Source organism: Ctenocephalides felis, unplaced genomic scaffold, assembly GCF_003426905.1.
Source record: "Ctenocephalides felis isolate EL2017-DRISC unplaced genomic scaffold, ASM342690v1 CF-g0.4_SCAFFOLD_01604, whole genome shotgun sequence".
NCBI lineage: Eukaryota > Metazoa > Arthropoda > Insecta > Siphonaptera > Pulicidae > Ctenocephalides > Ctenocephalides felis.
The window spans coordinates 37,256,792-37,274,188 of NW_020537758.1; the positions used below are offsets into that span (position 1 = coordinate 37,256,792).

General features: G+C 29.2%; 1 protein-coding gene across 1 annotated transcript in view; it reads right to left on the reverse strand.

Moving 5' to 3' along the window:
* Window positions 1–17,397, reverse strand: part of LOC113372910 (carbonic anhydrase-related protein 10-like) — a gene marked incomplete at its 5' end in the record, with an annotated part of 55,096 nt that overhangs the window by 10,830 nt on the left and 26,869 nt on the right. Inside the window, 2 exons of the mRNA XM_026613246.1 lie at window positions 1,939–2,093; window positions 5,493–5,559. Coding sequence (XP_026469031.1) covers window positions 1,939–2,093; window positions 5,493–5,559 — 222 coding nt within the window. The remainder of the gene's footprint in view (window positions 1–1,938; window positions 2,094–5,492; window positions 5,560–17,397) is intronic.

Below are 17,397 nucleotides of genomic sequence, written 5' to 3' on the forward strand. Positions count from 1 at the left end.
ATATAAACGAACTTACTAATTAGTTAATTAAAATAAATTAATGTGAAAAATGTAGTAAAGTGCTTTCTTAAATCGCTCGATAAAGAACCGTAACGTTTACACTTTTATTAGAATTTGAATAAGAACTATTGAGATTTTAATTAAAAATTTTATGAAATAAATTACAATAAAAATTTATTGAAATGAATAAATAAAAACTTTTATTCAAGAGTCAAAATCATTTAAATAAATACGCTTTTTGGCAAAATTTTGTTAGAACTTCAGAATAAAATTCATATGGCCTTTTAGAATGGATAAAATTATTTGTTTTGAATAATTTTAAATAATCTTATGCGTTTAATTCAATAACTTATCCTAGAAAGTAAATAAAACTTATATCTTGTATTTTTTTACTTATACTATACCTTCTCCAGCCGTTGCTTATTTATACTGATCGATTTGATACATTTAGTTCAGAGTCTTATAGTCATTAGTCTAATTAAAATATTGATCACGGTTCAACCAATTAACACTAAAACAACTTAATGCATTCAGAATGCATGTCATGCATCCATATGCTCGGCCAAATAAATGGCATCATTCGGAATACAGATGCAATCATATTAATTATTCGTAATTTGCTCACGAGCTACAAAAGCTTACTGGTTTGGATTGACGATAATGGTTTAATAATGATTATTTAACATACTGAATGGCATTCATCGATTAATTAATTACACCGGAGACAAACTATTTTGCAGACTAAAAGTAGATTTAATTACGGAGGACGAGAGTAATTTATATCCAATAAGTTTTTTGGAATGGGATAAATCACAAAAATTTAAAATTGATTTTTAGTAAGCTTCGTATATTCATATAAAATACAATAGAATGGTTGACAAACTTCAGAACTAACAATCTATTTATTTTACCTATTCTTATGGTTTATTTTAAGGGGAGAGCCTGCTTTAGAGGCTTCAATAAATGGCTTTATTAAGGAATTTTTAGGAAAGGAAATAAATATTTAATTCTTTCAGGTTTCATGATTATATCTCAGAATTCTTCTCAATTTTTTCATTAAAATATATGTCATAATATGCCAGGTACAAGCATTTTGCTGAGGCGCCAATAGCGTGCAGGTGTTATTTGGTGGGAAAGATGCATGTCACAATTTCCATCCGAAACAAAAAAAATTAAACAAATTTATATTTTATTAGTATAGATTCTAGTTAAACCTAAAAAATCAAGAAAAAAGTGAGTATTTAACCAATTTTTTGCAACTTAAAAAATTCATGTTAAGCATGTTTTTTGATAAAAAAATCACTTTAGATTATTTAAAAAGTGGGTAAATTAAAACTTTTTTTAAGGTTTTTTAGGTTTAACTAAAAGAAATTTAATTCTGAATACAATAAATTTTGTCTCGTTTTGACAGAACGTATCTTATTTTTCCCGCCAATTAAGTAAAATCTAAAAAATGAGAAACCAAGAGATCGCGCGTCGAAGTCTTCGTTCCGCTTTTATACATGCTCAACACTTGTTCTCAATTTCTTCTGTAACCCCGAAAATAAAATGAATTTGTTTCTGAAATTTTAAGGATATATTCTTGGTTATTTTTGGTAGACATTTTTGCAAAAAATCGATTTTTTAAGCTTTCAAAGCAGGCTCTATCTTAAGATAACTAAATACTAATCAGGTGACCACACGTCCTGATTTGTCCAGAACAGTCTCAGATTTCTACCAAACAAAAAAAATTATATACCCTTGTCTCCATGAGTCTGAACCTGGCAATTACCCCCTAATCCTAACAAGTGTTCCATTCATACTCCTCTTAATTCATGTGCTAGATCCTTCAATACTTAACAACTCGTCAAATTAAGGAATGACAGCATTAATTGGAAATCAAGTATCAACATGTGTTGAATTGAAGAACAAATTGAGTAATATAGTAGTGTGAAGTACCTGTTGCTTGGTGATGTAGATAGGCTTATTTATCACAATCCAAGTGACAGTTTCGTGACATGCGGGGGCCGTCGTCGAACCTTCGTACGTCATGTATTGTTCTGTGTCCGGCAGCAGACCCCTTATCGATAACCTTCTCACTGGAGCCTCGTCTCCTGAAATAATAAATAAAACATAATACAATAAACACCCCAAATATGTATATATATATATATATATATATATATATATATATGTAGCGGGTTGCCAACACGCATCGCGGCTTGTCAACACGCATCACATGTCTCTGGACAGATTGGCCCATATAGTGACAGCACTGAGAAAAACAAAAGGAAATTCAGGTGTCAGATCGGACACGGTTTTTGTTTCTCCCTAGTCGAACTTGCCAAAATGTATAATTTTCAAAACCTTTCTTTTTCTATTATAAATAAGAAAATACCAATCACATTTTATTAACGATAAATATGACAACACATAGTGTCGTGGATATTAATCATACATAAAATAAACCAAATATAAATAATATTTTATGGAATTTATTATTACTACAATTTGGATAATATTGGTATTAATATGGAGGACTACTACACCTCCATATTTTGGTGACCCCGAGAGTGAACTAGTAACACACATACAAGAAGGTAAGAAGATCAAGACATATTTTGAAGTAGCACAAAAAAAATAAATTGAAGTCTCAAGAATTACTAAGAAAAGAATTTTTAAAAATATAAATAATTATTATAAATGGCTCACAACCGCCATAACTAGAAGAACATTCTAATCCTACAACTGAGACTCCGACCACGCACTTCAAGATCAACAATAACACGTGCTCAATAAATCACTTATTATCATGGTAAATAAGTCGATAATAAGCACCATGGCAACAGACAGGGAGCAAACAATTTGGCAACCGCCACATACACTCAACCGCTAACTCACCAGCGAAGGGCCACATACACTCAACCGCTAACTCACCAGCGAAGGGCCACATACAATCAACCGCTAACTCACCAGCGAAGGGCCACATACAATCAACCGCTAACTCACCAGCGAAGTGTCAAATATACTCAGCCGCTAACTCACCAGCGAAGGGCCACATCTACTCAACCGCTAACTCACCAGCGAAGGGCCACGTAAGCAATCAACAAACTCAACAAGCCAACACGGCAATTTATCACACAATCTCAACCAAAAGAAATTTACAAGGAAGTTCAAGAATGGCAGTCAGAGATGCGAAACAATCTTTTTCATTAGGGCGGAGTGATGTAGCGGGTTGCCAACACGCATCGCGGCTTGTCAACACGCATCACATGTCTCTGGACAGATTGGCCCATATAGTGACAGCACTGAGAAAAACAAAAGGAAATTCAGGTGTCAGATCGGACACGGTTTTTGTTTCTCCCTAGTCGAACTTGCCAAAATGTATAATTTTCAAAACCTTTCTTTTTCTATTATAAATAAGAAAATACCAATCACATTTTATTAACGATAAATATGACAACACATAGTGTCGTGGATATTAATCATACATAAAATAAACCAAATATAAATAATATTTTATGGAATTTATTATTACTACAATTTGGATAATATTGGTATTAATATGGAGGACTACTACACCTCCATATTTTTATACTACGTATATTGTTTATTATGACAATTGTAACAACACTATGTGTGATTATATTTATCATTTACAAAACGTAGATATTATTTGAGTATTTATATGAAAAAGGAAAAAAGTTAAGAATTATAATTTTGGCATTTTGAACATGGAGCAAACAAAAACTAGATCTGACACCTGAATTTCCTTTTGTTTTTCTCAGTGCTGTCACTATATGGGCCAATCTGTCCAGAGACATGTGATGCGTGTTGACAAGCCGCGATGCGTGTTGGCAACCCGCTACATATATATATACATATATATAAGGGTGGTCCTTAATATGGTTGTTTTCGAATTTTCTTGCTCGCAGGGGCTCAAATGCTTCCAAATGAAAAAAACTGTGCGAGGTTTACCTTCTAATATTAACACCAGATAGTCCGCACTTCAATCAAAGTTTCTATGAAAATAACATGGGTGAACTCCCATTTGTTTTTTAACTTAGCGACACGCAAATCAAGATTTTGAGTATAACATTGTATTTGCTTATATTGATCATAAATAAAAAAAATACAAAAAATTGATATATTTCATAAAATAAGTATTTACTTAAGAAGCTAAAACTTTCAGATAATATTTTTTATCAATTTTGAAGTATTTGAGCTCCAAGAAATCCGAAAACATTCATATTAAAGACCTCCCTATTATATATATATATATATATATATATATATATATATATATGCGCAATATTGGGTAGGGAAGACTGGTACGGTTATGCCAAATTAGGGCAGTAACAGTCGTCATAACAGGTAAACTATACTGATTTTGTGTTAGGGTTCAAAGATGTAAAAAATGAAGTATGTTTGTTCGAACAAGTTTCCATTATTGCACTGACAGGAAACTCTCTATCTATATGATTAATTTGAATTTTAATTTTCTCTCAATTAATTTTATTAATTTTAGAAATTGCTGTATCTATTATTCAATCTTATGTATTTGCTGTTTTAAGAACTCTTTATTCTAGAGAAATTTAGGGCTCCCTACATTAAGATGATCGAATCGCTTTTAAAGAGTCAAAAGTAAGTTTTTTTGTTCGATTTCTTCTAATAATAACTGTTACGTGTATACATATAGATCACTTCGTTTGTTGTTTTGCTGTAAGTCGAACATTAGTAGTCAATTACCGGCAATTAGTTTTCTTTAATGTGACATGTATACGATAATGTATATATTGTGATTTGTATTTCTTGTCCTTTCTGAGTAAAATTCAAACAGATAAACAAATCTAACTTAACTACGACAAAATGGAAGAAAAAAAGAAAAGAAAATTCAATACAAGAAAACAGAAGACATTTTATAAAAAAAATTCTTAAAAATCATAAACTATTATGGTGTTTTTTTAGTTTATATATAGTTTTTTAACCTATTTTTATGCCTGTCACAACCGTGCTTCAGGTTTCTTTTATCCCAGCTAATAGGTATATTAAGAAAATTATTGCTGACCAAAGAAAGTGGCGCAACTGTACCTAGTCTTCCCTAATAATAATTTTCGAAAAAAAATTGATATTAATTGGATTTCTACTTGTCAACATTTATATGTATCAGTAAAGATTATAAAAATTTATTAAAAATATACAATAAAATAATATATTTTTTAGAAATAATAAATTTAAACTTAAAACAACATTGCGCCACTATGCCAAAAGCGTGAAGTTATACTTTTAGTTTTTAGAAAAGTTTTATCATCAGCATACTAATATAAAATAAAATTTATAAAGTACTATAAAACAAACAAACTAATATAACATAATGTAAAACTAATTCCTCAATTGGAAGAAAATAGAATAAAATTGGTTTGGTATATTATATAACTTATAATGTATTTTTTCACAAGCATTGTGACCATTTATAAAAACGAATGAAATAAAAAATCTAATATAATCCTCACCTCCGAATTGTATCTTATCCAGCTGCTCCGTCAATATTCTCAACTCAGGATTGGATAGATCTCCCAGCTGAAAAATAATCAAACGGTTTTCAGTTAGTTTTGCAATTTTGACCATAAATCACTAATGACAAGAAACATCGGCCTGGTTTTAACGGGGTCGAAGCAAGAGGCAGTATTTCTCTTCTTGGCCAAAACTTCAATGATTAATTTCCTTAAACACTCTTTGGCAACTTCACATCATGGAAAACTTTTTCGACTTCAGTCTGATAACTTTCGAAGCCTATACTATGTAAGTGAGCCACGATATAAATTTACATTTAAGCGTTGTTTCATTTCGGCTTTATCGAAATTTATGGGAATAATATTTGGTAGCTACATTGTAACTCTCATCACAATGTAACTAAAACTAGTGCATAACATGGAACTTTAAGAAACGTTTCTAGAACTCCCCTCCTCATAAACAATAGCTAGATTTGTATTAAATGAGAATCAGTTTCGCGATTTAACTATCAATTTCCAAAGAAAATTGATTTTTTTACAAAGACTTATTTTTGTGTGTTGGTCCGAAAGTTATCATTAATACATAGCAGCAATCTATGGTTCTATAAAAAATAATAAAGAATATTCAATTTCTTTATCTAATATTTAAAAATTTAATCGAATATTTAGAATGTTTTCTTGAGAAATTTAAACAAGTTTTCTAAATAATACATAAAACCAATACTCAAATGTATGGAAGGTATTCAAAGTTCTATAAAAATCTGATAATTTAATGTATATACAAAAAATATTAACTTCAGGTCTTTTAGCTTTAACATCTGAGTATTTTAGGTAAATTAATTATATAAAACTAAATTTTCTGTTTCAAAAAGACAAACTTAGATACATACATAATTTATGTGGAAGTGCAAACCTGTGTGCAAGTAATATTTAAAGTTTCATCCCAAGTTTTCAGCTTAATGGAAAAATCAATGACGAAGGAAAAACGTAAAAAACCCTACGATAATCGACACTAATTTTCTATTAGGAAAACTGTGCAACTTTTAGCGATACATTTCATAAAGAAATATCCGTACGGGCAATGTTGTATGCTTAAAATATCCGAGAATAAAATTTTCCCATGGATGGAAAGTTGATAAGAAAAGTTTGAGCGTGCAAAGCGAATATTTGTTTTGGATATTAATAATTTGGCTAATATAAACATAATTTTGAATATTTTGCATGCAAAATTGCTATGGTAAATTTATATTTAACTAACTTCTTAAAGCTGCAATATTACTATGTAATTCTAATAACGGTCTGCAAAAATTGAACTCAAAATTTTTTAATATACAATAGACCATTTAGGAAAGAAAATATATTTCGGATTTACCTATGAGTTGATTATAATAAATTGCTGTTATTAGAAAAATGTAACTTAACCATGAATAAAACTGTGAGTCATATCTTGAATGCACATTTTAATTTATCAAGTATTAATATAAAAGAGCGTAAATGATGAAATGATTTGAATAAAATTTGATAAATATATTACATTAAACTGCAACAAAATGAAAAGAAACATCATTTTTATTATTTGGAAACATAATAATATAAAACATATTGATAAAATTGTCATTTGCTTTCTTAGCCAATTAAATCTAATAAGTTTGAAAGTCTAATAGAAAAAAAGTATATATAATGCAACAATATATAAAATCAAATTTAGATAGAAATCTTCTTTGAATGTTGAAAGAGTGGAATTTATATAATAACATCATGTTTATTAAGCTTTTCAGAATTTAATACCAGTACAACACATTTCTTTACAATTTAAATTGAAAATTCTATATAAGTGTAAGTGTACACAAAAAAGTCTGAATTTTTTGTTAAAGCTTTTGAAACGCGTTTATTGCACTAAGTAAATATATGAATTCTATAGTTTAGAAATCTTCACAGTAACATATTACTAGTATTTTTTTATTTTACACGATTCGAGCTACTCTTAGTTATATATGAGCATAGAACATGCTATATAATAACATTAAAGAATTTAACTTGCAGAGATTTCTGACTTGAACAACTATGACAAATATTTTTAAAAATTCCTTAAAACATTTTTCCTTGCTTGAAACCAAAGTGCCGTCATATGCAACACGCTTCTACAATAATATGTAAATTTTAAAGTTTTCGAATATATTTGTTACGAGTTAAGTTCCTCCATATTAATCATTCCTTGTGGTTCCGAGCAGAAGTTTTAAAAGCCGGGTGTATAAATTGCGTTTCTTTTTAGTTCGTAGAGGTGTTTTTTTCTTCATAAAATGTCATTTTAATTTCAGTTTAGTCAAGAACACAGGTTAAACATGAATATATGCTAATGCACACCGGTGCACAAAATGCTCTCGCGTCGAGGAAACGCCGGAACAGATTTTTGTTTTCATAAATATTCATTTCAAATATTAAATGGAGATACCATGGCAATATGCTCGCTGATAAATGACTGTTTCTACTACTTCTACAACATTTTCAAGAAATATAGTACAATGAAAATGAATAAATTCAAAATTTGTACAGGGATCAATGCGTTCTAACCAATATCAAAATATTCAGCATCTTATTAGAAAGATTTTCTTTCTAATCAAATTTTAAAATAATTTTATAAGACCGCGATCGTATAAATTACTTAAGATAAGACAATACTAAAGAAATGACAATCTTAGAGCTTTAATTTTATTATTTTATAATGTAATATTTCGAATTGAGACAATTGCAACAATTTTTGCTTATATTTCCAAATATCATCTTATTTCAATTTGCTTTTAATACATGAAAATGAAAAATTTTAAAATTTTATCATATGTAATTCAGGCAAATAATTTTCAACCTCAAAATCAATAAAACTTATTCTAATTAAAAAAGAGGTCTTGAAATTAAATTTTTCAAATCAATTTTCTATACAAAAATTTATTCGACATAATTTTATACATTCCAAATCCTTGAAAGTTTTAAATATTATTATTATTATTTTATTTAATTTTTTGAAATATAAGATTTATGGATTCATTCTAATCGGATACTATCCATATATGTTTATTGTATACATTTTATATAATGTTCTGTTTGTGCACTTATAATTATTAATGCATTTTTGACCTATAAAATATGAATTGTAAAGTTTACAGTATATCTTAATATTAATCTGTTCGAAAATGCACAAAAATATTATTAATCATAAAATAAGTAAAAATCTGGCGCAAAATTCTTGGTCACCTTGCCAGAAAACTTGACAGAAATCCTGTTACAAGGAAAACTGGCGTCGTGTGCACTAGGCTAGTAATAGACTTTCTTATAAATTTAAATTTTATCTGATATTCTATTTGTATTACATTACTTAAACTATAAGCTATAATTAAAATTTAATAAAAAGTTGAATTTGTATTTAAAAAAAATATATGAAGCTCTAAATTGTAAAAAATCAAGGTAGATTTTTTTGTTTTTGAGTTAAAGGTGAATTAAATTGTTTAATAAATTTGCGATACCCTATTAAATTGAAACCTTGTTCTGACACAAAAATATGTATGGATGTTTGATGATATCGTGCGCGTGATGAAATAACAAATCTCTAAAATTTTATATTATTTAATTTAAATTAATTGACTTACTATTGATTATAAAATTATCCAACATACAGAAATTGCACACGCACACATTCTCACATTTAATTGAGTATATTTTATAGTAAAAAACAAAAAACATAGGCGTTGGCCCGGTATCTTCAGTATCAATATTCATCTTAGGTTATTCGGCCACTTGTACATATATGATAGTGTGTTTCCTGTTTCGGCTCTGAAGAAGCTGCTGTACCCCCAATCATGGCGGCACATAAACTTTAGTTTAACCTTTTAGTAAATTAATCTTAGAGCAATAATTACTGAATTTATGGTAATTTTATTAATTTATTAAAAACTCGGTTATGTCAAACAAACAAAACATTATTAACGAAAATAATAAAGCTATAAGCACCTTTTTGGCAAATTCATTTCCACCAGATGCTAGAGCCTTGGAAAACTTTCATCGCTCATCCTTAAATATAGAAGTCGGTCAATTACATAGTTTAATCGATCCATAATTCAAACACTCGAAATAATTAAAATTTCAATTAACTTCAATGTAAAATAAGTTGCCTATATTTCCCTCGACTAAAAATATTCATCGCGCTTTTTTAATCATGCCCATAAATCTATCATTTTTCCATATGTCAGTGACAATGATAGATCTTTTAATTTCGCAAAAATGTTCGTTTCAATATCCGGAAATATGCGCACACCGCACCACCCATACAAATCATTGCTTTTTTATATTTTTTTTGCATATAAGTTTTAATTCGGAACGAGAGATATCGCCGTGGAAAACATAAAGTATACGAAACGGTAACTGAATGGAACGATATATCATATGTCGCCATATCTTTGGAAAAATATCGATTTCGCGTAAATTTTAATCACATGAACTAAAACCGAGTGCGAACTGGAAAAGGTATAAAAATTCACGACTTTGTCATGCTTTATAGCTTTGCGAGCTCTAGGAATAACTTTGACTAGATATGACTGAGTCAATCATGAACACAAAGTAAAATTTGAATAGAATCCAAAAACAATTCTCTCATTTAATAATATTAAAAAATTAGTATTACATAGGAACACATTGATACAATTCATATAAGGAAACAAAAACCACTCAATTATGGTATATTCACCTTTGAACCCTTACATGGTCGATTCCATAGATATTCCACCGGTACAGATATCACATACATTCGACAACTGATTTACGGCACTATTCGATGAAAATGGAAAAACCTTTATGGCACACCGCGAAAAATAGAGAAAAACAAGAAAAATGACATACAAGCCAGGTCAACTACGAACAATCATTCGACTTTATATGGTTCTCTATATTTTCCTTCTCCAAGATACAAAAAAATGTATATAGCAGTTATGAATTCAATTACGAAAGATGATGGACATATCGATTGATTGATATTTTGATTTTTTTAATTTTTAAAGGCTAATTTAGATAGAAACTATTATTTAAAATATAACAACATTAATAAACATACATGAGGGACACAGATTTTCGTTGGAATATTAAAATGGCAAAAACTGTAGAAATAATAGATATGGATTTATATAATAAAAAGTTTATTATTACCTTATTAAAAGCGTAAAAAATAGTTCGAATTAAAATAAATAAAATCTGATTTATATTTTTTTTATAAATAATCGTAAATATAATTTTGATATTAAGTTTCTATGATTTTAATTTAGAGTCAAATGATATGATAATAAAAAATAAATAGATATACGTTTTGCTAAAACAATATTAAATTCTAATATTATGAAGAAATTAAGTATAAAAAGTTAGAGCCAAATTATTATATTGATATTTAAATTATGAAAAAGACTATGAAGATTATATAATTTGTCAGGTATTAAATTAATAATTTTCTAAATTAATTTTAATTGATAGGATAATATCAATTTAAACACAAATATATACAGGGTAACCCAGAACTCAACGTCAAGCCGAAACGAGTTATAGTAATAATTTAATAATCATAAAAAAGTTAATTTATATAGTTTAAAAATTTTGAGCTTTTTAGTACAACCTAGAGCTTTGGTGAAAATGTAACTATTTTTCGATCATTATTAATTAATTTGAATGATTTTCTTTCATTTCAACTTCAGGATAATGTCAATTTAAACACAAATATATACAAGGTAACTCAGAACTCAACGTCAAACCAAAACGAGGTAATAGTATTAATCATAACTGCCATAAAAAATGATCTTAAATAGTTTGAAAATTATGAGCTTTTAAGTACAACCTAGAGCCTACGTGAAAATGAAACTATTTTTTGATCATTATGGTTAATTTTTATGAATTTTGTTTATTTAAGCTTTGAATCCGTAGCCGTAAATACCATTTCTAAGACCATAGTGAAAATATTGATGCAATTGCTCCAAGTTTTCAAGAATTGAGACATTCTGTTGAACTATTTTTTTTTATTTTCAAAATTGATCAACTTTTATAGGCCATCTATAAAAAAATGCACTAAAGTGTGTTGGTCAGCTTTATCAAATGTAAGATAGTAAAATATAAGCTTTTCGCTCACATTCGGTAAAAATTTTTAATTTAATATCGCCAATCAAGGGTTCTGGACATATGTATATATATATATATATATATATATATATATATATTAGGTTGTCAAATATCTCCCTTCCGCTTTTTTGCTCTCGGTTTATAATACAAAAAGGCGGAAGGGAGATATTTGACAACCTTTGACCAAATGGGTAGTACTGCCCTAAGGCAGGTCTGTGAGTTGAGTTAAACTCAAAGTCGATTCAGGGAAGAAGTAGTGTTAGAGATTTTCCCATTTTCATTTCACACCGCAGTGCCCAAGATGGGCTAATTTTCAATTGGAAACATATTTTGATCTATATTTTCAACTGAAAATGGAGAGCGGAGATTCAAACGCGCGCCCTTGTCCATACAAAGTCAGCGCGTTAACGACCTTCGCCACGACAACCCGTATATATAAATATGATTGTGTATGTACGTTATACACTATATAATATACACATGCACATTTACGTTCAAATACAAAGTCAATAAAAATGAATGAATAAGTGATATTATTAATTATAAAAAAAAATAACTTAAAAAAGTTCAAAACATGTTACCTTCAACTGTCAAACTATCAATCTATGTATAGTTGTCTATTGGAGCTGTTAACTTCTAATTTTTATCATAATTCAAAATTAATTTAAATTCACATAAATACTAATTTGGAAAGTTTAAATTAAATTTTATTTCTTAAGGAATTTGTTGATTCTTATTAAATTATTTACAAATATTTAGCTCGTACAGGTACACACACAGACACACACACAAACATACACACACACATATATATATATATATATATATATTATATAATATTATGTATATTTTAATATACATCTATATCATATTCCCAACGCATTCAGAATTCATACCCTCATCTACATTCAGCGTCCATCCTCGTCAATTCCTATTCCTATTCCAATTCGAAATATTGGCTAGATGTATTTGAGGTAAGTAACTATAACTTAATCTTACCTGTAAGAGTAACGAGACGCCGACGATGCCCTGAGCTCGGGATAAAGCTTCTGTGAAATTCGTGTACAGCTGAGAATTGTAGCCGTATATCTGGATCTGTGAAATTGAACGCAAACCCGATAAGCGTTTCTGAATTGCGACGTAATGCGGATCATTGCCGATGGGATTATCAAAACAACGTGCAAACGCATATGGGCGCGATCGGGATTAGATCACGACGCGAGACCATAGACAGACGTAGGTACGTCGGTTCGAATCAATTACGAATCCACCGAGGCAATTATATGACAATAATGGCATTGTGAAATATTAATATGGTTTAAATAAAAATATGACATATCAAAATTACTGTGATATGGTTTACTTGTTTCAGAGGTCCCAGGTTCGATACCCACTTCGAGCAGCCTGTTGTTAGGCAGCAGTGACAACCATTTTCACTTGGAAATATAGACAGCAATATGTTTCCAAGTGAAAATAGCACTCACCCGGCATTGCTGCACCAATAAAATGTCAGCCCTATTAGATTAATTCTAATAACAAAAATCATCAAATATGGATGGATTAACCATTGGGTTACCATCTAAAAAAATACGAAGGAAGGAGAAGTTTCAGCCCAACAGCTCATAGGACGTAAGGTTCTGATTGCTGTTTAAAAATAATAATAAAAAAACTTAACAAATACGTTTCTGAAAAATTGATAACGATAAATTGAAACTTATGAATTATAATGTGCTAAAACCTCAAAATCAATTCAAATTAAGCCTGACAAATTACCATGATAGGCATGGTATAAACAGTTGGAATTTTATTATATATGCAGCAAATTACAAAAATACTAATTACTATAGGGTACCGATTCTTCTGTCGCATAACAGAAAAATGTTATGGCAAGGCCATGTTACGAAGAACTTTTCATATTAAATATTGACAAAAGCCATGTGGTTGGTTATAGTATTAATTTAACTATCATAAAAAAATTTCTAAGGTTGTCAGATAGAAATCCTAACCTAGAAACCGCACAAATGTCAAAAAACGATCTTAGATAACAGAGTGTTTCTGAGACTGCTTTATAACTTACAACTCGCTTATCACATGCGAGTGACGTTGCAGTCTATGTATAAAACGCCTGATACATGACATTTTGACAATTTAATATGATTTAATTACATAATGTATGGAAGTTGGAACGTAATATGGCCTTGCCATAACATTTTTCTGTTATGCGGCAGAATCAGTCCCTGAATTTGGGCAATATCGGCTCCTTTAAAAAAGTATTTTTAAAAAAAAACTAGATTGAAAAACTGACAATTAGAGCTTTAGACACAAATTTTAGTACACTAAAGTCCTAACAATATTATTTACTTATTAAAAATATTCAGTTTATTGTGCTACTTCCGATTTGTTTCAATTCACTGCAAATTTTTTAATGATATTGTATTCTTACTAGAATTAGGTCTAATATTTAGAACCAAAACCAGAGAACTTACAACAAGATATAAAATTCAGAACAATCAATAAAATTTAAAACAATATCAAAAATTTGGAACAATTTCTAAAATTTAGAACAAAGTGCAAAATTTAGCATAAAATCTCAAATTTAGATAATATCTATAATTCAGAACAATATCTAAAATTTACAACTATTTCTCAAATTTGGAACATTATATAAAATTTAGAACGATATATTATATTTAGAACAATATCTAAAAGTCACGATGATATTTAAAATTTAGAACAATATTTAAAATTTAAAAAATGGATTTAAAATTGGCATCTAAAATTAAGAACAATCTCTAAAATTCAGAACAAGCTCTAAAATATAAAACAATATTTAAAATTTAGAACAATATCTAAAATTTAAAACAAGATTTAAAATTTAGAACAATATATAAATATTAGAATATTATCTAAAACTTAGGATGATATCTAAAATTTAAAACAATCTCTAAAGTTTAGAACAAACCCTAAAATTTAGAACAACATATAAAATTTAAATAAATCTGAATGATGAAATTTACAGTATTTATAATAATTATTTAATTACAAATTACAATTAAAACTGTTATTAATTATTAATTAATTTTATTCCTGGAATGTTTAATTATAGTAGGGAATGTTCCAGCAGTTTTTTTTAAGACACAATGTCATGCACCGCTATTTTAAATTGTAAGATCTATACAAGTGTACAGTATTTTGTTAAGAATTTCGAAAATTATCGAAACGCATAATTCAATTCCACCGCTCCTTCTTCTCGCTTGAAACTTTCTCAGCTCGATCGACGTTTCTTGGCAGGATAATAATAATGTAATTTATTGCAGCGTTTGTGTTACTCAGCAAAATAATTAGGGCGATCTGTTTTGCGAACAATTATCTATCTCAATTCAAGCGTTTCTAATGAAAGCACGACAATGACTTGAATGCACCTCATGTATTTTCCTTGGCGAACGGCTGTGCGACGAAGACCGGCAGTAAAGGAGACGGTGTCCACTGCACTTTTATGATTTTGGAATTACTTTAGTTCATCTCTTGGAGATGGACAAGTAAACCTGAGTTATCACACTGATACCCATATTATTAGGAATTCCAAATTACCTTCTATTCTATTTCTTCACGCGAAGGATGGACAATAGGACACTCAAGCTTTTATACTGTTGGTGATATTGTCGAGATTTTTGACTGATGTTACTTTCAGGTTAGTTGAACGATGAACGTATCATATCTAATGCATATCATATATCATTACATCACAATGATTGTAAATGAATATTCCTGTACTCTATTTCCTGAATACTCACAATACAAGCCAAATATACACTAAATTTAAATCAGTAATAGGTTGAAACGTAGTCTCTAAACATTTGCTGTACCGAATGATACTTGCTCATCAAATTTCAACTATCTCAAGGGAATCTTCGAAGGAATATTGCAACTTTAGATGTTTCGATTAGTCTTTCACCCTGCACCGTTTCTGAAGATTAATTTGCACGTCAGGATCTCTACGGGTTTTACTTAACTTACAAGACTTGACCAGGAGATAGTTCACCATATTTGGTATCAATTATTTCAATTGCATTGCAAATAGACTTCTCAGCGATCTTAATTCATGAAGTCGTAGACGAATGCTTAATTTAGTATTCTTTGAATTATTGAAAAATTGAAAAGTATAAGTAACCAATGAAATGGGTAACAATTTAATAAGTATTTGATCACCAAAATCTAAAAACCTGGCGACCACTGAAAAGAATTATGAAAAAAAAACCTATGTGGAATAGAAAATTTAGTGCTTTTAGTAATATGTGATATTACTATGTGTAAAACTCCGTAAACTTGCTACTGTTGTAATTTTTTGTTTGAATTATTTTCTATTTCTATTCAATAATATTAACAATAGCTATGATTTCATACTGCTTCTAATATTATTTCTGGTTTCTCAGCTAAAGATATATATTGGTGCTGTGTAAAAATAAAAATATTTATATTTGAATGAGTCAATACAATTAATATCCTAAATAGGACTATATGATTCAAGTTTTGGAGTTATCAAGTAGAAAAATAAAAATTATTGGATATTGGATTATCGATAAAGAATTGATTTATTTTCATGGATTTTAATCTATATTTGTTTTATAAATGCCAATTTTGTGAACTGAGTAGCATTAACAAATCATTGATCATTTTTTGTAAAATTAGTAAATAATTTATAAAATTCAGAATTATAACTATAAAAAGTACAGTTATTTTCAAATCCTTAACATTATTAATTCTTATAATAATATTAATAATAATAATGATTAATAAATTCTATTAAGATGCCAGTTTTGTCGTGGCTATTATTAGTAGTCAACTATAGCCGGCACAGATCAATCTAATCCCTGACTGTAATTGTATCTTAAAAAAAATATAAAAAAAAATGTATTTCTAACCGAAAATAATTTCTGTCGGGTACTGTGATGTGAAAGACAAATGAAAATATATATAATATTTGTCACACTAAAGGGCCGATTGTGCCGTAATGATAATGATATGGCAAGACTATGTTTTGTAGCAGTTTTCATATAAAGTGGTACTAAAAACTATTATAATCCAATGTTGGTTGCTGTGTAGTCAAGCGTTTTAGATAGAAAAAATAACCTAGAAAACGCACAAAAGTCAAAAAAATAATATTATAACTGGATTTTTGAGATATTTTTGATAAACATTTCGGTGTAAGTTGCATTTTATGTGTGAACCGCCTAATCGCAGCAAATACATAGAATTCTTATATTTTAGTAGCATCTTGTATGAAAACTGGAACATACATAACCTCGCCATAACATTGGTTAATTTTATGATCGGCTATAAATATCTGATTTTTAATTATCTTATTTACGAATGCGTCTTTGAGCAGATCATTCCACCATCATTTTAATTCGAGCCCAACAATATGAATAAGGCACCCCCTGGCGCCTATGTTATGGTGTGCTCCTGATGCGCACTTTAATATAACGGGCAATTAATTACCTGCTCTCATTCGCGTTATATTACAAAGAAGTAATCACTTTGAGTAATATGTGTAATCTTACGGGCGCCGCGCCTTTGATCTAAACACACGGAAAAAAGAAAGAGAAGCCCAGACAAAGGGTTCGGGAGGCGGCTGAAGTTGAGAATATATATGCCGAAATTACTTACAATGTCTCGCAGCCTTCATTTGAACTTTGTTAATTGCAAAGATAGTTTAACTTTGATAAATAGCTGCCTTCATATCGCGAGCGTTTGCAAACTC